This window comes from Lycorma delicatula, chromosome 7 (genome assembly GCF_047948215.1).
Source record: "Lycorma delicatula isolate Av1 chromosome 7, ASM4794821v1, whole genome shotgun sequence".
NCBI classification, from domain to species: Eukaryota; Metazoa; Arthropoda; class Insecta; order Hemiptera; family Fulgoridae; genus Lycorma; species Lycorma delicatula.
The window spans coordinates 120,334,819-120,355,669 of NC_134461.1; the positions used below are offsets into that span (position 1 = coordinate 120,334,819).

At 27.8% G+C, this 20,851-nt stretch overlaps 1 protein-coding gene across 1 annotated transcript in view; it reads left to right on the plus strand.

Annotated features, from left to right (window-relative positions):
• The window catches only part of LOC142327303 (protein obstructor-E-like), a 101,613-nt gene extending 81,735 nt beyond the window's left edge, over positions 1-19,878 (plus strand). The window contains exons 2-5 of the mRNA XM_075370221.1: positions 2,951-3,169; positions 8,358-8,546; positions 9,566-9,762; positions 17,892-19,878. Coding sequence (XP_075226336.1) covers positions 2,951-3,169; positions 8,358-8,546; positions 9,566-9,762; positions 17,892-18,092 — 806 coding nt within the window. The 3' untranslated portion in view covers positions 18,093-19,878. The remainder of the gene's footprint in view (positions 1-2,950; positions 3,170-8,357; positions 8,547-9,565; positions 9,763-17,891) is intronic.
• Positions 19,879-20,851: the final 973 nt, after the last annotated feature.

Consider the following 20,851-nt stretch of genomic DNA (forward strand, 5'->3'; position numbering starts at 1 on the left):
CACTGTCACTTTTGAAACAGCAGGAGAGCAGTCATATAGAAATTTGTCTATGTTCATTAAAGACACTTTTTTATTAGAAAAAAAGAAAACCATATAAAACACTATTAGTTTGTAATATTAATACATTCAGGAATAGAATAAAATATGGAATGAAAATGAATGTTAGGAAAACTAAAGTAATAAGAAAAAAGACAACTAATTTTTCCAATAAATAAAAATAAATGCTCAAAAGAAGGATGAATTGAACAATTAAGACAATAGACATTCGTAAGTACCATGTTAACAGAATAATGCAAAAGTGAAAAAAATAAAAACATTAATAAGAAGGCATATAACAAAAAGAAACAATTATTATGCAGTAAATTGTACAGATTTGAACCATCAGTACTAAGAAGAGAAAAAGTAAGGCAGGAGACATGTGAAATGTAGGCATGGAGGAGATTGATGAAGATTAGATGACAAAGTGAAAAACAAAGATGTACTGAGGACAATTAAAAGGAATAGATGTTTATTCAAAAAAATTCATAATATGAAAGCTAACTAGCTCTTGTTATAAATCATGAGAAGAGAAAAATTGATTAAAACAGTAGTAGAAGGAACAGTGGAAGGTGCAAAACAGAGAAGATTATAAAAGAAACAAAAAGGAAATGAAAGCTAATAAGATCTTGAAAGTTTAGTTAGGAATAGAGAAGAATGGAGACAGACATGGTTTAAGTATGATGTATCATTATATTTAAATGTCCAGATTTTTCAGAAAACAAATAGAACATTTCAAGAAGTAATAACACAGAAAATGAAAGGAAAAGGAATGAGAATATCAATCAGCAATCTGAAAAATAGAATAAACCAGTTCTCATAGACTGCCAAAATTAAAAATTTATGGGTACAATTTCTTTTAGTATGATAACATTTACTGCTGAATAAGATTATTTTCAAATTTGGAATCTCCTAACAATCACGTATTGTTGCTTGTTTCCTGTAAGATACTTTATTCTAAGATACTTTAAAATTTTTGATTTTAATGCATCACATAACCTTTTTTGTAGAAGTATACTATGGCATTTTTGTAGTGTAATGAAAAATGCCACACCTGACCGGATTTTATTCATTACTTTTTTGAAAAATTGTTGTTCGTTAGTCGATCACCTACAGATCAGCATTTTGTTGATCATAATTTCTAGGTAATAATTAACCATTCTGTTGTTTGCCCTTTAAAAAAAGTCTATATTTAATAGCAACTAATGATCAATAAATCGATACCAATTTAAAAAAATCATTAGAATACTTACTTACTGACAAAATGTAATTATCTGTGACATAACAGTAATGAGCTAAATCAATCAAGTCTTGGTATTCTGTGTTCTATGAAATAAAGATGTTGAAAACCTTGCAGTAATGAAATTTGTAAGATGGTAAATTTTTTCTTATAATGATAGATATTCTTAATAATTATGACTGTACTTACCGACATAAATACTATTATTTAAATAACAGACATACCTGAAATAATAATTACTTACAAACTTATTTTGGCCTTGTAGTTTAACAGTTCTTGTATTTCTTTGTATTCAGTTATTTCTTATAATACATATACCTGCCAATAGGTAAATTTTTTTTCTGTTAGTCATGAATTAATGTAGTTGTATTTATAACTGTAAAGATGAATACAAACACTCAGAGTAAACAGGATGATGATTCTACAACTATTATTACTGCTGTGTAACCTTGACTTTTAATATTTATACCTTGAGATTAAAACCAAGAAATCTTGGAATAAAGTGATGGAGTCTTACTCTTACGTAAATCAATTCTTTCCTGTAAGAAAGAATGACTGGTAGAATCAATTAAGAATTCACATTTTTCAAATAACTGTGCCAGATTTAGCAGCTCACTTCACTTTATATCTACTTGAATGGAATTTGTCTTTTTCTTACACTGTTCCCACCACATTTTTTTATCAAAAATGCCTTAAAATAAATGAATAAGATATTTAAAATAAAAGTCAGGTAATTATTCAGACTGTTCAATTACCTTCATAACCTGGGAAGTAATGTTGAATGTTTTGATCCTCATATAGAATATTTATCATGATGTGTCCTTAAATGCTACTTCAGCCATGCACGTCATGTACTTTTATGATGAATACTAGTATATTATAATCGATGACTACATGTTTACTCATTTTATTTATAAAAATGTGGGTTATTTTTTTATTTTGTTCAATACTAAATTTGAACTATAGCTTTTAAGACTTCTAATAATTTAATTTATTATTAATTATTGTAATTTGCCTTAATGTTGATCTATACATACATTAATTTATTAAATAATTTACAAAATTTATTTTATTAATTTTTGTTTTTTCCATGTGGAAAAAGTGACATACAACCATAATTTTAGTTTTAAGTCATTTACACTTAATGTCATTTAAATCCAATATTACTCATACAGTTGAAATAAACTGATTGATATCTACTTAATTGTTACAATAATGCCATTACTTTGGAGTTACAGGGTGCCGCACAGACACGCATATGTGTGTGTGTGTGTGTGTGTGTGTGTGTAAGACATAAAAAAATATCTATTTCTTACGATAAGCAAAATTCTTTCAAATCTGAGACAATACAGTATTTAGGTGATGTCCCTTGATAATTATTCGCTCATGATTTAAAATTGTAGATTATAAATAATGTGAGATGTCCATATTGTCTTAAAAAACATTTTCTAGTTAATTTGGAACTTATATTTAAAATTAATTAAAGCAATTTAAGCATTGCTTTTATTTATAAAATAATAAGACATTAATTTAAAATAAAAACCACTGTATATACTAAACGAAACTTAAATTTAAGAATGATTAATATGAAGGTAAAAATACAAAAATCATACATATAAATACTTTGAGTGATTTAATTATTACTTAATTTTTATTATCTTTTATTTGTTACAGCAAGTGGCCAAAAGGGTGTACAAGAAGATCCATGTAAAGTGAAGAGTCGCGTTGTAGCTGATGCAACATATTGTGACAGATATTGGGAATGTGTAAATGGTCAACCAGAGTTGTATGATTGTCCAAATGGGTTAGTGTATGCTGGCAAAAACCGTGGTGTAACTGAAGGCTGTGATTATCCATGGAGAGCAAATTACTGTGAGGACAAAACACAAGCCAGTAAGTATTAAGTACATGTTATCTTTCTTTTTCCTCATCGTCTCTTTAAAAATATTATTTTTTCTTTGTTATCAATCAACAAAAATTATAATATTGGAAAAAAATTTAGTACCTGTGTAATAAGTTGCTTAAATTTAAATTTATGAAAGATAGGTTAAACAAAGAAAATAAATTTTATATGATTAAGGAAAGAATTAAGAATTATAATTTATTGTACTTTTCTAGTTCCAGAATACTTAAAGTGAAATTGATCACAAAATACACAAAAATGAACATATTATAAGACTAGTATTATAACAATTGTTAAATCTGGCTAAGAAAAGAAGATGATGTCTTCAGCTGTTGAGAGTACCTGAGATTAAGTGAAAAGAAGATTTTAAAGAGAATTCAAGTTTCTGTAAAGAAGGATGGTTAATAGAGCAATTAGAAAATTTAATAGAAAGCAGCAAGATATATTATAAGATATTCAAAAACTCAATAAATAATTTGGTTGGGCCTTGATGAAAAGATGAATGTCATAACAATACTGAAGATAATAATAAAAAGCAAACATATTGAGAATGAAGAGGAACGACAGTAGGTAGGACAAATAAAAGACATTTGTTAGGGATTAAGACCCACCAAGATTGTGAAAAAAATAAAATAGAGTAGTAGTAATAATAATAATTTCTTGACAAGTCCTCAAAAGGACATGGCCTGCAGTTCGTAATACTATAGGCTTGTGTCTGCATGGTCAGGAGAACCTATCTTCTTGGTTTGTCTGACCACCAGTATCTGCTAGCTCATTTAGCGTTACCCAGGGTGCACCACGTGGAGGCAAACTAGCTTTACACCCCACAAGGGTCAGTACCTACACCTCTCCTTTTCAGCCTCTATGTTGCAGACATGCCAGAGACAAGATCTAAAAAGCATGGCTATGCTGATGACTGGGTGCTAACAACAATATGTAAATTATTTGAAGAATCGGAGGAGGTCCATATGGCCGACCTGGAGAACTGGGAAGGTACTTCCAAAGATGGCACCTCCAACCAAATGCTAATAAAACAGAGGTATCGTGCTTCCATCTATGTAACAAATTCGCTAATAGGGAGCTTAAAATTCTATTCGAGAATACATGGTCTTTCACAATAAGACACCAAAATACCTAGGCGTGACACTTGATAGAACGCTATCATTTAAAGAGCACTTAATGAAAACTACAGAGAAATTCAAATTGAGAAACAACATTATACATAAGCTGTGTGGAACAACGTGGGGAGCATAAGCTTCCAGTTTGTGCACATTGGCTCTGAACCTCATGTTCCCAGCTGCAGAATATTATGCGCCAGTGTGACTTAACAGACTTTATGTTCATAGAATTGATGCTCAACTTAATAACATTATGAGAATGACTGCCGGGGCTATCAGGTGTACTCCTGTGGAATGGCTCCTAGTACTGAGCCACATACCACCCCCAAATCTGCGCCGTATGAATGCTCTTATAAGAGAGTACAAGAAGATTACGGACAATCGAATTCTGCCAGTACATGAGGACATTGAGGATGCCAATCATGGTCGCCTTCGATCTAGAAAACCGCCTATCAAAACAGAAATTGCTGCCACAGAGGAAGGATTCAACCTAACTGACGCCTCGCATTAAGAATGGACCACAAACCAGAATAACCAAATTCCATGTATTACTCAAAAGCTGCCGGGTTTTGACTTGCTATGTAAGACATGGTCAACGTTAAACAGAATACGAACTCAGCATGGTAGGTGTGCCTATTTCCTGTATATATGGGGTAAAACACTGACGTCCCTTCGCAAGTGTGGTGAAAATCAAACTGTTAAACACTTCACAGAAGTTTTCCCTAGGACAGCTTTCCTGTCCTATGAAGATTTCCTGATGGCAACTGCAGAATCAATAGCTTACATTAATTTGTTATACGTTCATTTGTAATTTTTGACTGTAATTGGTGTTGTGTCTTGGTGCCATATACTAAATAAATAATAATGATAATGATTAATCTTTGTATTACAATGAACAAGTAGCCACACATACCATTCATAGACTTCCTAAATAACAGTTGTACTTAGTACAATATTTGTAATTTTGAAACACTAATATTTTGATTTTTTATCAGGATCATTACATTTATTAAAATCTCTTTTCATATCCATGTTTATATTTAATAAATTGAAACCCATTGGTGAGTAAATCTGTAGTATTTACATTAAAACATTAAGGAAATTAAATGAGTTTTAAAAAATTACTTACTTCCTAATTGCAAAAAAGAGTATTGTGTTAAGCAGCTTTTTCATCAGTGTATTGCAGGTGATGCTGTTTTTAATGTACCTATCTTAAAGCAATTAAGAAACCCCTTTAATTTTATAATACGAATTTTAGATTTATAATACGAATGGGTAACTACATATTAAATAGGTTTCCTTCAAATGGATGTCATTAACCAACAAAAGAGCTGTATAGTAGCTTTATTAAGATCTTCTAAAAGCATGTTTCCATGTATTTAAAAAGGGATGTATTTTAATTTTTTTTTTATTATTATTGTTAACATTTATTCATGCGTTTGAATTCCACCTCTCACTTGCCTGGATGTTCTAAATTAGTTATAACAAATACTGTATTTGAGAATTGCTATAAATTAGTCATTCATATGAAAAAGAGATGAATATGTAAAAATATTTTAGAAAGTTTTCACACCAGTGTATTTACCACCATACATGTTTAAGTATAAAAACTGTACTTGCTCAATAACTAAAATTTAAAAGTATTGCATAACTATAATTATTTCTCAAATAATTTCAAAGTGAGTAAACATTTTGTTTCAATATTAAAAATTTAGATAGTAAAGTTATAGGTGTTTAATATGTTTATAAGAAGTAAGAATTTTAACTTTTATGTATCTTCTAACTAAACACACCAAAAATTTAATTTATTAATATTTTTTAATTTAAGTTGTAACATGTTTGATACATCTTTGTTGTATCAAACAATAAATAAAGACAATAACTTAAATAATTTATAAAAGGTGTTGAAAATGACCTCCTCTAACATCAATACAATACTGCCCACGTTTCAACTTGTTTTCAAACACTTTAACCAGCTGATCTACTGGAATGTCTTGTACATACCAGTTATTCCAAGTTTTTATTTCATTAATCGTGCATGGTCTGTTGCGATACACTGCTTGTTTCACTGCCCCCACCCCCATAGAAAGTAATCTGGAGATGGCAGATCGAGCGGTACAGAACACAAACCCCTCAAAATCATTCATTCATTCATCAAAGACATTTTGTAAAAAGGTCATTGTCCTGTTAACTGTGCTTGCCCAAAATTTTTCAATAAGAGTGTGAACTGCATTACAGTGAGGAACAGGAGTATTTGGAAACTTTTCAGAAAACTTGTGCTTCACTAAATCAGTATATTTTTCACTTTCACGAAAGATGTGTTCAACAAGATAAATGTGTTCCTCTACCAAAAGAACCATTACATTTTTTGCAACTATTGATTCAAATAAACAAAATGAAATGAAGCACATTCAAACACAGCTCAACAACTGACACCTTGGTTTGTTACTGAGTAATGCCCAACGAATCCATAGGGCAACCAACCTAACACAAAAGAACAGAATGCACCACATAATTCTAGAGCATACTGCATAGTGACCTTCTGAATGAACTATATCTTTTTATTCACAATCTGTATCAAAGACCTTCCTTAACTTTTTTGACTAATCATTTGATTAACCTCAAATGAGTATACCCAATGTAGCACATCAGTAATACCTAATGTACCTTAACACTTTTTTTTATAATAACAGTGATCAAAATTTTTATTACATCTTTAATCATTGACCTTCCTATGGATATTACTGATAGGTATATTGACATATTAAAAGAATACGTCTAAAATATAAAATACATTAACATCCAAATGTACTTGTATATTTAGTTATTAATACTCTTTTTATCCAATATTAAACTCTCAGTGCCAGTTTCAACAAGTTTAAAGTAATGCATGTAATAGTAGGATAAATAGACGTTAAGTTGAATTTATTCCAACTTCTTTTTTCCTTTGCCCAGTATCATGGGATGGAAATCTGTCATCCAGCCCACAGTATAGATAAAAAATATAACCTTTCATGGACCTACATACATCATGCATGTACTTCTTATTGTAGTTTTAACATAATATAAATAAATCAAAGCATATTAAACATGAGATATAATTCTACACACTGATAAACTAGAAAGTGTATGTCCATACATAGCCATTAAAACATGAAGTTACTTGCCTTAAAGAGAAGATATAACAAACCATAAAAGTAAAAAACTGTGAATTTTTATTACATCAAACAATAGCAGTTCTTTCATATTATTAAATGAACGGGATCTATGAAAAAAATTAAATGTGATACTTGTTTCAGTTTAGATACTTAAATATTTCATCCTTAGTAATAATGTTTCTCACAGAAAAAAATTTTGATTTGAAATATAATCAACATTATGTCTAGTAGCATTAACTTAAAAGAATACATTGTAATGATTATTTAAAAAAAGCATATTAAATTATTATTCTAATATTAGAAACTACGTACTTCCAAATATAAAAAGTTAATCATTACTAAACAGCATGTACAAAAACACTGCTGGACTAACAACAGAAAAAGTAATGGATGTAGACAATTTCAGTAAAGTTAAGTATACTTAAAGAAACTCACAGAGAAGATAATTTCTGTTTTTAGTCTTTAAATCAACTTTGTTTTAGAGTCTAAACTAATACAACATTGATCCAAATCTACACTGGGTTTAAATTGTGTAATTATTACATAATAATTTAATTCTGAGAAGCGTTTATTGCATAATAGAAATAAATACCTCTTTTTTCTTATTGAAGGAAAGCAACAATATAGCAGAAGTTGTACTGGTGTTTCAATCAGCCAATCAACCACTGGTAGGAAAAATCAACTATAATAATAGTATTTAATTCTGCAGAATCATTTCAAATACACTGTTATCATGAATATGTAAATAAAATATTTATTCAGTTGTCTCATGGCATTCAATATTATTATTTTATAGTAAAACTATATGATACAAAAATCAATTCAATTAAAATATTATATAAACAAATAATAAAAGTGGTATTGTAGTTAATTAATATTTTATTTTAATTACTTTATTACAGATGGACCAATATCACGAGAACATTGTGATTGGTTATATGGAATATTTGGACATGAAACATCATGTACTCGTTATTGGACATGTTGGAATGGTACTGCAACAGAACAACTTTGTATTGGTGGTTTGCTTTATAATGAAAACACTCATTCTTGTGACTGGCCAGAAAATGTAGATGGATGCCAGAAACATCGTAAGTTATTTTTATTAATTCCTGCTGGAACTGTTTGTTCAATATCTCTGTTTTGGAACCAATTCTACCAATAAATTAGTAATATATAAACTCAAAATTTTGTGTTTTCTGCCATTGTTAACACAGAACTACAAAATGTGTATTAAAAAGAAAGACAGACCAGTAGCATATCTGAAAATGGTAAAGTCTCATTTTTTTTTTTATATTTCCATTACACTTTAAGTTATCAGAAGTAGTATCTTGTAGCATAAAGAATGTGATTAAAAATACCATACCAGTGAATACCATAACAGTTATAAAAAATAGTCCCCTTTTGATTACCAAATTTTAATCATTCTGAACGTAGTTTTTTCTTCAGTTATTAAGTATCATTAGCAAGAACTATCTTTAACTGTCAAAATTTCCAGTAAATAACTGTGGCAAACCAACAAATAAAATAATTATCTTCATATAACATTACACACTAACAAAACATAAACTGGGTGTTTATAAGCATACAATATTTATTTCTGAATTAATCAGCTGAAGGCAGACAGATTTTAGAAAAAAATTTAGTTACTCATGATTATTATGTCAAAGAAATAGTACAGGTACATTTGAAAGTCAATTAAACTTAGTATTTGAGCCATCTTTTCACGCTCATGAAGATTTTGCCATTTGATATTGGAATTTTTAATAATAAATTGATTAAACAACTAAAACATTTTATAATTGAAATTCTTTTTCTGCAATAAAGAATTCATTTCCCTCTCCAATAATAAGTTATATAATTCTGGATTAAAGTTAATTTTCTGGCTCCCCTACGCTTAGTACTATTCTTCAGAGAATGGTATTGAAAAAAAATGTTCTTTGACTAAATTATTCAAAACCCCAGAAGTTAATCTTTTATTAGATCTTTTTTAATCATTTTTTTATGTGAATGTTTTTTAAATAAAAACCAAATTTAAACTCAACAAAACTGTTAAATTTTAAAGAGATTAGCGACTGTTATTTGATGAAAACTGTAATTTATTTTTCAGCTCTTTGTAATGATGATGCAAATGGTAATGTCCCACTTGGTAAATCTTGTAACCGTTACTGGCAATGTCAAGGTGGTTATCCTCGTTTACAACGTTGTCCAGCTATGCTTGTTTTTGATCGTCGCTCTTTACGATGTGTCGTACCTCCAACAGAAGATTGTGAAGTTCCTACTACACCACCTCCTGGTCCAGGCGAGGTAAGTCTTTATTACATCAGAATGTATCATATTTACTTCTATTTACTTTAATCCCTTAAAATTTACCTTAATCCCTTAAACTGTGTCAGATTTCTTTTACAGTTTTTGTTAAACTAGGATAATGGTCTAAATGTGATAGTCGTTTAAATGATGTCTATCTTAGAATAGCTTGAATTTGAATCTTAATGCTCATCCCACTAAAATTAATTAGGCAAACTAAAATTTTTGTCTTATTCTTACTAATATTTGTCCTCTCCATTGATATATTTTATAAAATTGAACAAATCATGGCACCAAAATAAAAATTAATTTAGAAAGTAAAATATTCATTTTGATAATGTTCATAATGTTCATTTCAAAACATGATGGTTTTCACTACAACAATTACTAGCATATATCATTAAAATAAAATGAACAATTAAAATAAATCACTTATGGATGATTTCTCTCATTTTCAAATATCTTTAAAAAGTAGGATACACTTCAAAAGAATACGATAGTAACATAAAAAGGAAAAATTAATCATCATTTTATAAATAATATATTTTATTGGTTAGTAAGAAATAACTACAGCATACAATAAGTAGCAGAAATAGGTGATCAGAATAATAAATATAATTAGAATTAAACATATTTTATAAAGTCTCAATAAGTCACCCAAAGAATGTTGCTCAAAAAATATTCAGATTTTTAGAATGTCATTAGTTTATTTTCTCCTGCAAGTAATGATTGTGCAAAACCTGTTTCTCATTTGCAATAAAACAATTGCCAGATATTGAGAACAGCAATTCTTTGAGTTTATTTAAGTCCTAGTGAGCTTTAAAGTTTCATAAAGCACAAATCCTGCACTTCATGGCTCCTAAGCTTTCATTGATATGGAATGTAATTAATTATTGCTTGCTCATATATTATTCACATCTGATTCAAATGTAACTTGTTGATATGAAAACATTGTACTGTTTATTCATTTATACAACCATAGGTAATGAAGGATTCGTAGAAGTTCTTTCAATTGAAATAATTACACAGAACTATTTTTCATAATATTAGAAAAAAATACAAAGTATTATGACCATGTTTTTTAATGCAGTAAAATAATATTAATTTTATTATAATAGTGTCATCAGGAGCAGATTATCGATAACATTTTATACAACCTCATTTGTAAAAAAAATGTAAATCCCTATCATCCTTCAGAAGTTTTTTTTAAGTTAAATTTATCTGGTTTGTAAATTAGAGTTAGTAGCTTGCTAGGAAGCAAAAGGTAACATGCCTATTGATTACAAAAGCCAAAATAAGTTATAGTTGGCATAACTTCATTAAAAAATATCAATAAATAAATATTTTTTTTTTAAATTGATTTATATAAAACACCGTATTATGTTTTAATCTAATTTTTCCCCCTCACATTCCACGTTTATTAAAAATTTCATACAAGATGTTTCTCTTTACAGATTATTACCTTTAACGTCATACATTCTCTTTTTTTATTGTCCTTCCAGCAGTAATTTAATTAAGATTTCATCTCTTTATGCATTCCAAAATAATTACTTCTAAAACTAAGAATTTATTTCCCATTTCTGAATCATTATAAAGAATAAAATTATCAACTTAAAAAATTTCCATTACCCCATACACATTATATTTTAACAGAAATGAGCATTTCATATTGGCATTTATTATGATCATTTCAAGAATTAAGAATTCTTCAACATCTATGGACATAAATTAAAATTCTTCTCACATATCCTGTTTTATTTTACATAATATCAAATTGAAATATTTACAAAGAAACTTGCTTTGAATAAGCAATTGTAAGAGACATTTGTAAACATCTTAAGAATACTTACACAATATCTATATATAATTAGAATGATAAATAATGAAATTAATCCTATAATGGTAGCATACATAATTTACATTTAATAGGAGGATTAACGACATCACTTTTTTCAAGGTCTCATACAAGCAGTATGCCACTTTCTACCACTGCCAAGTTGGCAGACTGACTGCTTGCTTGTTTCAGGATGTTGAAGTTCTTTGTTGTAAAAAAAAATTAATTTTTTTGGACATAAATCTTAGATATCTCTGCCTGATTTATTAATATTCATATGCGAGCTTTTTTTACAAGGCAAAACTATTAGTTTATTTCCTGAATAATATATATTTTATTTATAAAAATGTATCTTATCATATCACTTTGAAAATAATTATCAGACAGATAAAGATTGTAATAATGATGACAAAATGTAGTATTTTGTCACAATCTTCTTTTTTCTCCAATTCTCTTCAAGATCTCTTCATTACTAACCTTATCAATCTATTTCACTTTCAATAAACTCCTATAACACCACATTTTCAGAGCTTCCAGTCTTCTCCTCTCCTCTGCTTCCATCATCCATATCTCACAACCATGTAATGGCATGGACGATGAAGACAAATCCATGTAGAATGTTGCACTCCATATGTAATACTTTAGAAATCTCTTTCTTATTTCCACTGTTAGATTTTTTAGGTTAGCAGCTTCCAATTACTATTAAAAGCAGTTTTAGCCTGCCCAACCTTACTCTTAATATCTCTCTTACTTTTCCATCTTTTGTTATTTTACTCCTAAGTAGGTGATATACTTTCTAAATTCTTCTATCTTGCTTCCATTCATACTAGGGTGTTCATTTGTTCTAGAGACCATCACTTTTGTTTTTTGTTTTATTAGTATTTATTGTAAGATTATATTGTCTGTTCATCATCTCCTCTATCATACATAACTATTCCCTTAATCTGTCTTTGCTTTCACCCATGACGGCAACGTCATCTGCAAGACATAACATGTTAATTCTCCCTCCATGTATTTTTACTCCACCATAAATTAATTTATCCACTTTGTTAAGAGCATTCTGTATATACAGACTGAATAATGTATGCAAGAGGCTACAGCCCTGTCTTACACCTTTCTGAATTTCACTTCTTCCTGTGCTTTACCAATATTTATCATAGCTGTCTCATTTTTATATAATTACCAGATTATTCATCTGTCAAGATAGTTTACATCAATGTTTTTTTTAGTATTTTGAACTTCCAGTAAACAATGTCAAATCCTTTTTCTGTGTCTATAAAACCAAGAAACGTCTGCTTGTTTTTTTTTCTATTCTTCTTTCTGTCACCATTCTCAAAGCAAATACTGTTTCTCTTGTTCCTCTCCCCCACCTAAATCCAAACTGGTCTTCTGTAAGTACTTCTATTTTTCTTTCTAATCTACTATAGATTATTGTGTTGAGAATTTTAGAGGTGTGAATAAGGAGACTAATCATATAATATTGTTCACATCTATTTCCTTTGTTTTACTCTCGAACAGAATAATACCTGTTCAAAGTCTTCTGGGATAATATCATTCATGTAGATATTGTTTATAAGATTATATAATCTCTTATATAACACTTACCTTTCATTTTTTATTAGTTCTGCAGAGACTGCATCTACTCCATAGGCTTTATTACTCTTCAGCCTTCCCACAGCTTCATTAAACTTTCTTCTTGTGAAAGGATCTTCCTTTCCTTCTTCTTCCTCTGGTTCCATTTCAGTAATTGCTTAATCTGCAGGGCTTCCTTGATATAACTCCTCATTATATCTCTTCCATCTATTTGCTAATAATTATTTTAATTAATAGGTCTTTTTTGTTAACTCATAATCAAAATTGTGTTGTTACTATCTGTCTATAACCCAGAGGAAGGATATGCTTACCATAGGGAAGAGCTTGCTCACACATACCTTAATTACTACTACTACTACTATATATTAGCCTATTGACTATAATAGTAATCATCTCTTATCATGGAAACATCTTATCTTTTTGCCTTGCAATGTTAACCCATTTAGACCGATTATAGATAAACTTTTCAGCCCATTACTATATACATACCAGAACCTGGAATTTATTACCATAAAACTGACAAAATAGGAATGAACCCAGTAAGCTTGTCAATAGGATTTTAAATTGGTACCTGAAAAAGAGAACTAAAATAATAAATCCATTACTTCCTAAAATTCAGTGCTTCTTTCTAATAAATCTAACATTGACAGGAAGAATGCAACAAACACCACTTCAACCATATGTCACAAACAATGACTACCTTTTCAATACTAAATTTTATACATCATATCAAATTTTTAATGTTTCCATATTAACAATATTATCTCTAGTTGCATGTGTTCTTGAGTGTGTAAATTCAATTCTTCCACCAGTGGACAAAACAAATATTGCAAAGCAGGTATCATTTCACAAACTTTATTTTATTTTTGATGATGAAGTATCATCAAAAATTCATCTTTCGAACAATATATATACTTAATTTTTTAAATTCTATTAATGTATACCTAGTAAGAATTTTGAGATAAGACCTCTTACCTTAATTTTATCATGAAAATACTTATGTTGGATCCCGCATCCCCAATCATGATTGAAATATTTAATTAAATTGTATATAAAAACTAAAAATACTAATTTTCCTTCAGTAATTAATAAACATTATACCATGTACATGGCTTATTTTAGTATTTTCAATTTTTAATACACAGTTTAATTAAATATTTCACTCATGACTGAGGATGCGGGATTCCATGAAAGTAGTTTCATAATAAAATTAAGATAAGATATGTCTTATCTCAATATTCTGTACCAGGTGGTTTATACTAATATAATTTAACAACACAAAAGATTAACATAAATCTTAAAAGACTAATTTCAGTAAAATAATTAAAAAAATAATATATAATATATAAACACATTGGTTGCTGCAATCAGTAGTTGTAGATGGTGACCTAAAATGAAATACTAATCACACATGAAAACAGCATAACTATTCTTAAAAATAACAAGCATTATATTTCAGGCTTGCAAGAGAAACTGAGGATTACAGTGGTTTCTTGATGTATTCTTCAGCGAATTAATTGTACTGAAATATAATTAATATCCTTGCAAAGAACACTTTTCCCTGTTTACTGTAGAAGTGGTTGTTTAATAAATATTTACAGAAAGCAGCTCTGTTGGTTTTGTTTATACCTCAGATGCTTTACATGCGTTATAGCCATAACAATGACTGGGATAAATATTCTAAATTTCTAAAAATTAATTCATTCCCCTCTGGGAGAAACAATATATTATTTATACTGCCTTTACAAACAGTATAAAAAAAAATTCCAAAATTTATTTTATTTCATAAACCAACATTTTATTTAGATTATATAATGAAGAAATTGCTAAACAACAATAAAATAACTATGCTTAGTTCAGTTACTGTGTTGTAGTCTTTAATATCTCTTTATTTATCTTTAATTCTTTTCTAAGGACAATTTCTCTTAACAATTACCTGAGAGCTGCAGCTAATTATAGAACCTAGATTTTAAATGGTAAATGTGTAATGCAATGCTTTTATACGAATGATAATTAACTGTGACTAATGCAGTATATCAGGATAATACTACAGTTCAGTTGAATGATCAAATGGCATGTCAATTTCATAAACATGGTCATTAGTGTTGACAAACATTTAAAGACATGACTTACAATGAATTTGATTCATGCCTAAGAATCATGATATCAACAACAATAAAGCCAATTGCCGAAGATTATATGCTGAATCTACTAGGATTGAAAATTGCCCTTACCTCTCTAATTTGGTAAACTGTTAACTTTGTAAAGAAAATTACATACCTAGCCCCTACATAATAACTGACAGTAACTTGGATTTTATTGTCAGTTCCCATTTGAAATCTTCATAACATTAAAACCCAATAAATATGATATATAATTGCTTACATACGACAACAGCAAAAATATATGTCAAAAGCTGTACCATACTAAGGAAAAGGATATTTTTCTCATGCATCCATGCGATGAAGCAGTTGCTTTATCACAGTTTCATTGGTAAAATAAATGCGAAATAGAAAATTGTTGTTGACAACATTTGAAAATATAAAAGTGAATTTCCAAGTGAACTGATTTAAATTACAGAAATTTTAATATTGGAACAAGAGTGTTTTTATTTCATAATAGCATTATTACAGTGAGTTACAAATAAAAAAACCAGAAATTTATGATATTATTAGTGGATACCTAATTATTCAAAGGTCATGAAATGCTACTAGTTTACTAAACAAATAAACTTAAATATCTGTTATAAGACATATGAAAAATGAATTTGTTTCTAGACAGACTTAAGACTAAAAATACCTTGAAACTATTTGAAAAAATTGTATTGCATGGAAGAAAATAACATCAAAGTTGTCTACTTTGAGATTCATAACAGAATTTGTCAAGTGTATTCATGATTTTTCAAGTCAGGATTTGCATAAGTTGTAATTTTGTTTGTCAAAAGCAATCCCTTATTCTCAGTAAGATTTAATTTAATCTTATTATTATTATTTAGCTGATAATTTTACATGAATATGGTATTTTATAAAATTACATAAATTACCCCTGTAAAATAAATAGAAATAGAAGTACTGGAGTTCCTTATGACATGTTCCATCTGAAATTAAGACATGATTATTCGTTAACGTTAAGGTTATTTTATGTTTATTAAATCTCTGTAAAGGTTATCGTAGTTCTGTAAAATACTGACAGTGGTCCATATTTTAACATAAGAAGGTTAAAGTACAATAAAGATATTATTTTTTTTTAGTAGATATTTAAAGATGAACTAAGTATATGATTAATATCAAAAGACTATTGGTGTTAAGTTGTATTTAAGAGTTATTCTATATTAACGGTTTTATAGGCTTAGAATCCCAATACATTTGGCTAAGAGAAAAAGTCAATGAGAACCTCCTTCATTCCTACTTTCCTTGATAAACCTGAGATGGTTGTTATCTTCAGAATGGCTACTCATTTTAGGAGTGATTGCATCTTACATCAGGTTGCTTAGTAATGTCACTTAACTAATATACACATTTAAATGTTGTGTTTACTGCAGTTACAGTGACTTTTGTCTTTCTCTAATGTTAGTTTAGTGTGTTATTGTTACCTTTTTAGTTATTCATTCTATAAATTTGTACATTTATTTCATGTGCTCATAATTTTAATGCACTCATTTCAGATTTCTTTTAAAAATATCTTATTAAACACATATCCAAAGTTGTAAAATAAAAAATAAAAATTATTTCACCAATGAACTTTCATGGAGTAATCAGTGAAATTTCAAAGAAACAAAAGAAAATGAAGTGAAAACTTATGTGATTTGTTGTGGCAAAATATAAATGATTATTATAATAAACATTACTCATATATTTTTACTTCAGAATAATGAATATAACAATTATTCATGTTTTATTTGTTTATTTATTATTGTTATGCCACAAACATTTTACCCACACATATTTTAATGAAAGATGAAAAAAATCAAAAACTTTTTTCAGGCATGAACAAAAAACAGTTTAGAAGCTAACATGCTGATCATTAATCTACTCATGTTATTTCATTTGCACATATAATGTTTTTGATAGTAATACAATATCACAACTACTGCTAGACAAAAATTTATAATACTTATGTGAGTAATTGATTGAAAGATGAGAATAACAAAAGTTGGCCTTGTCACGTCTCTTCAGAATTAAAATAGTCAGTTTAGAAAGTGCTATAAATTTTTCAAAATTGCGAGATTATTATCAAAAATTAAAAAGCCCTCAAAATATTGAAGTTTAAAAAAAAAATCATTTTACAACATAAAGTTACTGAGAACACATTAACACAATTTTCAGCAGACAGCAAAAGAAAATGTCGCAATTTTAACATTTTTATTTAATATTTATTTAAAACCATACTTAAATTTCAAAAATTCATATTTTTTTTATATTGTTTGTGTTTAAAAATTTGTAATAATAAAATATAAGTAAATAAAAAGTATTAAAAATGGGGAATAAGCTAACAATTATAAACAAAATATAACACCGCATTTAAAAAAAATATGATTTAAGGGAATAAGAAAACATCCTTTTAAAATGTATATATCTTACCACTTTTATTGACAAAGAAGTTATGTTACCTTCTAAGGGTTATGAAAATATGAATTGATTTATGTCCAGATGTAGACTTTTTAATTTAGTTATTAATAACTTTTTTATAAATGTTTTTTTAGATTGACGAAGATGGAGAGCAGAACATTCCAGCTCAAAGACCTCAACAACAGCAACAACAATCTCAACAACAACACCAAAATGTAAGATCACAGCAGCAACAAATTTCAGCTTCTCAACAACAGCAAAGAAGGAGTGAAGATTTTCCTAATCTACCTCCTGGTGCTATTCCAATCCCTCTTCGTACACGTACAAGGAATTAAATAATAATATTTTATTAATACATATTTTTACATAACTCAAATACCACCATTTGAGACATTAATTAATGATTTATGAAAGTGTCTACATAATTAATAATCTTTGCAACAGACTGGATTATAATCACAAGTTAATTTTAAGTAAAACTTGTATTAGTTACAGTGACTGTTAGCATTTTTTTTTTTTTAATATTATTTACATGGACATTGAGAAGGATTTCAAAAGTACAATACGTAAGTGATTTGTTGTAATAATAATTGAGTACCAGAAACAAAGCAATCATTCAGCTTCAACAAGCATAAAAATTAACAAATTTTAAAATTATAATAAAAAATAATATTCGAATAATTAGGCTTCTTATTGTGTTGTTAAATGTTAATGATGCACAACAGTTTCTGTAAGTAAAGAGTAGATGATATAAAAAATTCTGAGAAGTCAAACTACATTAAGAAAGGAAACTTGCTGAATATTGATAAATGGGAGTTTTAGCCAACTTCCAATCAGCCAGTATTTAGTGCTATATATTGAAGAATAAGTGATTTTTTTTTTGGGTAGGTTATTCAGAAGATTACACTGGAAGCGTTTATCTTGGTAGTTCATTCATACCTAGATCTACTATTATATTAGAAGCCTCATATATGTGTCATGTCATTAGCTAAGTTAATATTAAACTAACCAACTACCCAGACTACTCATTGATAGCTAAAATAATAGGTCTTACGCTCAAATAAACACATCATTATAATAATATTACTCTAAAGTCACTCAACATAAAATCAATAAATTGATAAAGAGTAATAAAAACAATAATAAAAAACTTACATTAAAAGAAAAAAATTAATTATTTAATTAATTTTTTTTTAGCAACAGATTTAAACAATTGAATTTTATTAGCATTTTTAATTTACCCATTAACTATTAATTTTCCAGAATAATAGAAATCACAAATTTAATATCACATTTTGAATAAATAAAAAATAAAATAGCATATCACTATTATCACTGCCAATTCTCATACATATTCAATCCATCAGTGAACTATGAAGAACAATATTTCTTCTGTAGTTGTTATTAATAATTTACAAGAGAATAATCACTTGTTTAAGCATATTCATTCTGCCATTAATTATATACTTGAATATGATTTTGTACCTGTTCCTTATGAATATATCAAATAGTTAATAATACTGTTAGAAAAAATATACCTTTTTTTAATTTTGTTACTTTTAAAACATTTTTTTTTTTAAATTTCCTTCAGATAATTTCATAAAAATATGTTCTGTATTCATCCATCAATAATAACTTTCAACATTATTATTATTTTTCCGCAAATAAGCTCTATTTTACTCCACAGAACACAAATTACGATGAAATAAATCTATTCGACTCTGTGGCTTATTTAACATAACTCAGTCTTGGATATTAAATGTTATTTAAATACTATAAAGAAAAAATGAACTGCTCAATCATCTACAGAGGGCTGTAATAAAATATTTTTAGAACAGATAAAAATGTTCCAACTTGGGTAATAAAAAATTAATGAATCAAGAAATACTGTTCATCATGTACTTCTGTATCTAGTTGTGCGTTTTGGATTGCAGAATTATTAATAGTTTTTTTATGTAATTAAAGTATATATACACACACATATATAAATTACTTTATTATTATTACTTGATGTTATTGTTTTTTATACTGATTAATTTTGTTAAGTTTTAGTTTTAAGTTTATTTTTAAGGATCAAAAGAAATTAAATACTTTAGTTAATACAAAAATGTTTTATTTGTCTATTATTAATATTCATGGAAAAGTCTAGATTTATCACTATTTACATTTACTATTTAAATAGTTATTATCAAGTTTAACTACATTTTAATTTTATAGAACCCAGTTTTTTCCATTATTAGGTCTAAGAAGATCTGATAATATTCTGTGGTGTGTGTGTGTGTAAACACCTTTCACTATTATTATCATTGTCATTACAACATATATAAAACAAAGAAACTAGTTTATTTTCACCAAAAAATTATGACGCATTATTATTCAATTTTAACTGAAAATGTAGTATATTATCAGTTTACTTTAATCAAAAATGTTTTCGTTTTCATTACATAGAAAAATTTATGACATTACACTTTTCACATGCAACAAAATTCATTAATTATAAAAAAAGTATAAATAGAGAAAGTGTATCTTCAGTATCAATCTAGGTGTCAGAGTAAATAAATAAACATTTTTTCATTATAAAATATTTTATTATTTAAATGAGAATGAAATTGCTGAATAAAAGAGAAAAAAATTAATAAAAAATAAATTATTATGGTAAAAATAGTGTAAAATTTTCGAAATAGAAACTGAGAAAGGTTGCTTTTCATTATTTTGTTAGATATGTTAACTGAAAAATAAAACAGAATAATAGCTTTAGGGGGTTTCATTACAGATGTAAGAAAAAGTAATTTTACATTCTCAAAATATAAATCATGCATGAGTGAATAAATATATATTATTAGTAACATTATATAAATGATATCATGTAACTATAAAAAGGTATCATACATAACAAAGACAAAATTTTGCATATCAAATTTTCCACACATACATTTGCGAACTTCAATTCATCTTACATTTCATTGTAGAATGTAAATAAAAATAAAAAAAAATACTCAATATTGTAGATTTCACCACATCCAAAAGAGACAACAAGCACACCTTCAATCTATATCAAAAAACTACTGCAATTGATACACATATCCAACTCATC